Source organism: Cryptosporidium parvum, chromosome 5 (genome assembly GCF_000165345.1).
Source record: "Cryptosporidium parvum Iowa II chromosome 5, whole genome shotgun sequence".
In the NCBI taxonomy this organism is placed as follows: domain Eukaryota; phylum Apicomplexa; class Conoidasida; order Eucoccidiorida; family Cryptosporidiidae; genus Cryptosporidium; species Cryptosporidium parvum.
Window position 1 is genome coordinate 836426 of NC_006984.1, and position 7590 is coordinate 844015.

At 28.0% G+C, this 7590-nt stretch overlaps 2 protein-coding genes across 2 annotated transcripts; both read left to right on the top strand.

The window, feature by feature from the left end:
- Positions 1–384: 384 nt before the first annotated feature.
- Positions 385–1401, top strand: cgd5_3590 (putative transport protein; the record flags this gene model as incomplete). Its single annotated transcript, XM_626282.1, has 1 exon — positions 385–1401. The coding sequence occupies one exon, from the start codon at positions 385–387 to the stop codon at positions 1399–1401; it is 1017 nt and encodes a 338-aa protein (XP_626282.1).
- Positions 1402–2054: 653 nt separating this feature from the next.
- On the top strand, positions 2055–3428 carry cgd5_3600 (predicted secreted protein; the record flags this gene model as incomplete). Its single annotated transcript, XM_626283.1, has 1 exon — positions 2055–3428. The coding sequence occupies one exon, from the start codon at positions 2055–2057 to the stop codon at positions 3426–3428; it is 1374 nt and encodes a 457-aa protein (XP_626283.1).
- Positions 3429–7590: the final 4162 nt, after the last annotated feature.

Consider the following 7590-nt stretch of genomic DNA (forward strand, 5'->3'; position numbering starts at 1 on the left):
TTTCTTCTTTAATATGATAAATTTCCAAGAATAACGATAGTGATTTTTGTTGTCTGTTATATAATATCATATTCTTTTTTTTTGGGTAGGTGGGAAAATTTTTTTTTAGATACATGCCGGGAAAATGTCAAACTTTCGTTTTTGTTACCACAAAAAATTAATATATTTAGTAGCGGTACTCCCGCCAAGCATCGCATTTGTGATGAAGAAATGCATTCTTAAAAACAAGAACACTATTTTATATTTACAATAAAAAGCAACAAGAGAGAAAAGATTATTAACTTTAAAGTTTTAAGCCATTTATAACATTTTTTCCTGAAATTTTTACTTACATCAATATCGAATCTGGAGAATCTATAAATTAAAGCTTAACTAAACAAAAACATGATATCTCCATACTTATTTAATAAAAAGTATGCACTTAGGGCTTACCCCTTAATCATAGTATTATTAGCTATGATGTGGATTGAAACAGGACTTAATATCAAAATGACCAAAATTTTCGGAGATTTTAACCAAAGACTTTCTGATTGTGAATCAAAGAGCTCAGACTGCACAATGAATGAAATGTTTAAATTTGCATTAAATAACTTTGCTTTAAACTTCTTAATTATTTCATTTTTAAGATGCTTAACAAGCTATCTTGTAAATGTCTTTATATTTTACTGGAGGCAAGCACTTACAGAATATTACTTAAAAAGCTGGAACTTAATTAGTAGTGTTGAGGGAGCATCTCAGAGGGTACAAGAAGATACAGCAAGATGGGCAAAACAATTACGTCTTACCATTTTTGAAATTGTAAGTGCAGGAATGACATTTATTAAAATCATTCCAGAACTTATCGCAGTTTCATCAGCAATTCCTGAAATTTTTATTCTCGGAAAGATTAAGAATGGAATTATTTACCCACCATTTATTATATTTGGAATTCAAGTAATAATTTTAGCATTTTCAAGTTATAAATTACCTTATCTTCACTTTGAAAACCAGAAACTTGAAGCCAAATATAGAAAGGTCCTTGCTTTGAATGAAGATTCAGAACATAACGTTGACTCAAAAGAGTTGGAATCAATTTATGAGCACTTGACTAGGAATTACTACTCTACCTTCAAGTGCACCTTCTTCTTCCAATATTTGTATGTTTCTGCAAATGAAATTGCTTTCTTCGTTGGTAATATTTTCTTATGGCCATCATTTTTCCATGGCTCTATGACTGTAAAAATCTATTATACAGTCCAAAAGTTTATGGGAGATATGTTATTTGTTTTCATGATCATTCAGGAAAGATGGAGAGGATTCACTGAGTTGATGTCAGTCTATAGAAGATTGAGAACATTCGAGGATGAAATTAGCAAAGCTGCTAAGGAAGGTGTTCAACTTAAAGAGATTGATCTAGATTAATTAATATAAGTTACTTTGTTTTCCAAGAAGAAATGAATGTTCTATTATTTAACACTGATACATTTTATATAGTTGATTATAAAAGAATGAAAGATTGATCCATACAAGTAAGAATCAACTAGCCTATTTATTAGTACACTATATAGACTTATTTATTGTTACAAATTTTGTCTAATAATTTTTTTTTAATTAAAATTCATTTAATCAAAGATTGATATTAAGGAAAACTTTTCTTAGAATTGCAACACATTTTAGGCGGTTTTTGCGTTTACCACGAATTTATCAAATAATTATGAAAGAAGTTTGTAACAAAATCTAGAAACACAATAGCATTAGTTATTTGTAGATATTATTAGTTTGTTAGCTAATTGTTGTTTAATTTCCTTCTACTAAAGTTTTGGCAATTGAAGCCATACATTTGATTACATATAATCATCTAGAGAAAGCATTTTGTAATTGATAGGTTTTTTTTTTTTTCCTGCAAGTGTTAGGTAATGATCTAATAATAAAATCAAATTAAATACAAATTTGCTAATTAATTCAAATTTTAAGGTGCTCCTGGTTTTTAAAATATTTTTTAGTGTGTGTATATTTAATAAGCGATTTATACACACAATAAAATTTAATAATTTTATTTAGAAATTTTTGTTTAAATGAAAATTTCTATCAAAATATGTCTAACACTAATCTCTTGTTTTACCATTTTAATTCTATTTCTTCAATTCAATACAGTATATTCTGAATCTGCAAAATCGATAGATGAAGAATTAGATACTAGAAAAAGTCCTAATCTAGGTATTGAATCTAGTGAAATTGAAAATAAACTCTTAGTTACCACAAGAAGAAGTAGCTTTGATTCCATGGTAGCAAAAAGTTTCCGTGAAAGAAGAGAATCATCAAAATCATCTGAAACAAGTTTGAGCTCCAAAGAAGAAGAGATCACTAAAATAGAGAAAGAGATAGAAACAAATCTATTCAGGGAGGTTATTAGTGTAGTTATAATGGAATTTGAAACTTTTGTCTTTAAATCAGGATATCTTTTTTTGACTAATTTTTGGCTAGATATGAGGTCAAATTTCGATAATATTGATATTGTTAAAGGCTTAGTTGACTATTGGGGAGGTGAAGAATCAGAAGACTTATACCCAAGTTTGGTTTCTTTTTTTTATAAGGAAAATATGAAAAGATTAAAGATGTATTTATATCCATCATTTGATAAAAAACTAAAGCCAAAGAAAAAATTATTAAAAGACTTTTTGTATAATGCTTATCGGTTATCATGTCAAGATTCAAAGAAAAGTTTGGCAATTTTAATATTAATGTTTCAAAGAGAAGTTAATCTTATTTATACATCATATTTACTATTTCTAATATCTTGTTCTCATAAGGACTTTTATCAGATGGAATTTGTTGAAATTTTCCAATTAATTTTACACAACACAGATTTTGCTGAAGACAAGATCGTTTCAATAGCTGATAAAAATGTTGAAACTTTTATAAAATTTTTTAAGAAGAAACTAAAGATCGAACATAGTAACCTTCCTAGTAATAATAAAATAAAAACTCTAAATCCATTAAATATGCATAAAATTGACTTTGAAATTTTTGGGTTAAACTTTTGTGAGTCATTGTTGGAAATATCTATTTTGAAAAATGTGATTTTTCTTTATAATTATCTTATTTTCCTTTTTGGTTCAAGATTTTCAAAGCCTGAAGAAGTACTTATAGCAACAGATATGTTTAAATTTGTTTCTTCTTCAGCAACAACTACAACAGAAATTATTGCCATGCTACTATTTAATGAGAGTACATTTACCTCCTTAAAATCAAAAATGTTTTTACTTCACGGTGTTGATATTAGTGCCTTAAAAAATAGATTCAAAGAATGTATCCAAAAAATTGATTCATATCGAGAATTAAATGGAATTAGATTTTTGACAGATTTCCAGGAAAAATCAACTAGACGCAATGATCCAAATGAATTAATTAAAAATAGACTAAGGTCAAAATTTGCTTTTTTGACTTAGATATAAATTATATATTTGAGTTTGGCTTTTGGAAAGGGAAAGCTCATAATATTCACATATAATTTGAACATTCCTTTAATTTGCATTTTACATGACTTTCTGTATATGGAATCAGAAATACAGATTTTTTTTTTATTTTCAAGAATTAGAATTCTAATGGAAATACAATTATTTGATCTGCTGTGTTTATTAATCAGACCAAAGAAATAATTATTTATTAATTCGAGGGTTTAATTTTTTTATTTTTGCCATTTTCTTCAAGTTTTTGTTATTTTTAAAGTGAAACAAAAAAAAAGTTTTTATGATTTGAATAAAACAATTTTTGGTAATATTTTACTAAATTAAAAGTTTTTATTTGATATATTTTCATTCCATTTTTTTATTTGTTCTTTATTATTCATTAAACTAAAAACAACGCAAGGCTCCACTGCTTTTTTTTGATTGACAATTATAAGTATAAAGAGTTGAACTTATAATTTTCTCTTTCCAAATTTTTATTATAATTTATTTCAAAGTCATAATAGAGTCATCAACATTGATTTCCAGTTTTAGTTTTTTACCAGAATTTATAGTAAATATATTAGTGGCTTTGGCGATTAGCTATCATCCAAGTTTAAGAACTGATATCATTGTTATTTTATCAAGTTTTCTAAATAAAATAGAAACAATGATTTAACAGAATTGATAATTTAAAAGAAAAGTTAATGATATATATATTTTTTTATTAGCATTTAGATTTACAATTTATACGCAATTAATTTTTTTGTTTCAGTTCAGTATGAAAATTGCTAGTTTCTTGCAAAATTGGTACATACAATTAGTTATATTAGAATTTAAGCGACTTTTAAAAAATCAAAAAAAGACTTTTTTTTTTTTAAATGATTGAATATTTTATTGGTCTATAAACTAATAATTTAGAAAACTAATTCCAAGTTAAAGTTGTTTTTTTGTTTTATTAATTCAATTGGCTTGGCTAAAAAAAAAATTACTAATTATTTTATTATTAGAAATTTAATAAGTTGCTTTTTTCATAAGTTTTAAATTCATATTGGAATTTAAAGTGGAATTTTTACTCCAAAAAATAATTGTAAATATTAAATAACTAAATATTTTTTCATTTAAAGTTTAGTAGTAATAAAACATAATTATTGTTCTTCAAACTAAACAACATATAAAAGTAATTACTATATTTTGTAATTATTCAATTATAGTATCAAGCTATTGATCATTATTAACAATATTATTTAGAATTATTAAATTTCTAGTATTAAGTATTGATCAATATCTTTAAGAATCTAAAAACTGAGTTCAAATTTTTTAAATTGATTGTGATAAAATAGTTAATCCACAATTAAAGCCAATCTAATATTATATACATGATTTATTTTTTTTTTTGATGAGTATTTGAAATGAATATTATTTTGATTTTGTAAGCTAATCTTCATCAAAAAATTTTCAATTCAAACTTTATCTTTGAGAGGCTTTAAGATTTGTTTGTTCCTTAACAACCTAAAATATTACAAGCTGTTTAATGATAATATTTTGTTAAAATAGAATTCAATAAAGTATAACTCAATAAAAGGGAACATAAGTAAGCATACATTACTAGACGACATTTCTAGTTTAAAGAAATTAGTTGGAATCAATTAAAGGAAGGAGCGTTTCGTCATTCAAATTTGGTTCAAAAAATAAAGCTAATTAAATTATTCTGAAAAATTGTTAGTTTTTTATCAACTAATTTAAATGATTTGATTTTACTATTATAAATTTAGCAAAAAAAAAAAAAATCTATCAAAGTTTTTATATTGGATTTAATTAAAGATTGAATGATTTAAAATCTTAGCTCAATTTACTTTAATAGAGTTAAACTATTATAAAAAGTTTGTTAGTAGCATGAAATTCAATTAATTAGAATTGTCTTGAATCGGAATATAACATAGTAATTTGACCATTATACTCCAAGCACAATGTTAGTGAATAGTTGTTAAATATTGTATAATTAATAGTTAATTTGTTTAGAGAATTATAGAAATAAATGTATTTAAAGTAAGTCCATGGATTTCTGATTCTTTTGATTTTCGCGGGTAAAAATTTAAAGGAAAATTAAGGTGATAATTTAATAAACCGCCAAATAGAAATGGAGCAAAAAATAAAAATAAGAATTTAGTAAAATCAAATGTTAATAGACTTTAGCATTGTATTTATACTGATATTTGCAATATATATATTAAATGATTTAAGTATTGGTGGTTTATTGTCATTACATAAAGACTTAGATTCGAACGCTACTTTTCATTCACAAAATTGGGCATTAATTAAGCTTAAGGCCAGTAATAATGATCAAGATTCGATTGTAAGTTCATCAGAATTAGATAATGGAGCTACCGGTGGCCCAAAAAGTGATGAAGATAAATCTCAAAGCTGTACTGATGATTCATTCGACTCAACTTTTTTATTTTCAGGGTATATAGTCAATTTTGACAAATCTCAACCATCTGGCCCATGCAAAATTTTTCCGGATTTTTCTAAGCATCAAACAGAACCTTGCTCAGCTAATCCATCAAGGCTTCATCCAATTCATATTAACAGTTGTGGGGAAAAAGCTATATCTTGCTATGAGTGCGAAAGTAATGTATTTCCACAAACTTTAAATGAATGGGTTGAAAAATTTGAGCATGAGCCATGCAAAAATTCACGTAAACAATTTCATTTTACAAGATTATGTAGTAATGGACAAAAATTAATTTTCTGTTCAGATTGTCAAAAAGAAAATGGAAAATCAGCTTCTAATGAATTACATAGACTTAGTAATGATTTTAGTAATTCAGTATTTTTTTTAACAGATGACTTTTCTGGTGTAGAGGATTGCCCAAGTAATCCAGGAAATAGTCACACATATTATCTTGATTTTAGAGGCATAAAACATATTCCTTGTTACGAATGTGAGAACTTTCTTACAGATATTTCTATTCATGATTATAATGAAAAAAAACGGATTGAACCTTGTCATAGAAGTGCAAAAGGATTTCATTTAGTGGAAAGTGGAAGAAATAATAATAAGTTTATATATTGTACGTCATGTAGCGATTTTTATAATCATAAAAAAACTACATCGAAACCAAAATTGATACATTTTAAAGATAAAAATATCTTTAAATTAGAAAGCTGTCCCAGTAAAAGTGGGCTAACACATCAAGTTCATTATGCAAATGATGGACTTAAACATGTTTCATGTTTTGAATGCATTGCAGAGCCAAAGGGATTGCCTTATAATGTGTTTATTGAAAGGGGAAAATATGAGCGTTGCCCAAATAGACCTAGAGGAAAACATGTCGTTGAAAGCGGAGGAGATGGATTTAAATTAGTTTATTGTACATTATGTTACGAAAGTTGTAATTCAAAAGCATTTTGTCAAGGCGGAGAAAATACAAAACCTGCCAGTTCGGATCTTCACAGTGCATTAACATCACGAACACGTTCAGCGTCACCACGACTAACACGTTCAGCATCACCACCACGTACACCTTCAGAATCATCATCACCACGAACGCGTTCAGCATCATCATCGCCAATACCTCCAAAATCACCATCATCACCACCACGAACACCTCCAACATCACCAGCGCTAACACGTTCAGCATCATCATCTCCAATACCTCCAGAATCATCATCACCAACATCACCATCATCACCAACATCACCATCATCACCATGTACACCTTCAGAATCATCATCACCACGAACACGTTCAGCATCATCACCAATACCTCCGGCATCACCACCACGTACACCTTCAGAATCATCATCACCACGAACACGTTCAGCATCATCATCTCCAATACCTCCAGCATCACCATCTCCAATACCTCCAGCATCACCACCACGTACACGTTCAGCATCACCACGACGAACACCACCAGCATCACCACAACGAACACCACCAGCATCACCACCACCAATACCTCCAACATCACCACGACGAACACATTCAACATCACCACGACGAACACATTCAACATCACCACGACGAACACATTCAACATCACCACGACGAACACATTCAACATCACCACGACGAACACATTCAGCATCACCACGACGAACACGTTCGGCATCACCACGACGAACAAGTTCGGCATCACCACGACGAACACATCAGTAG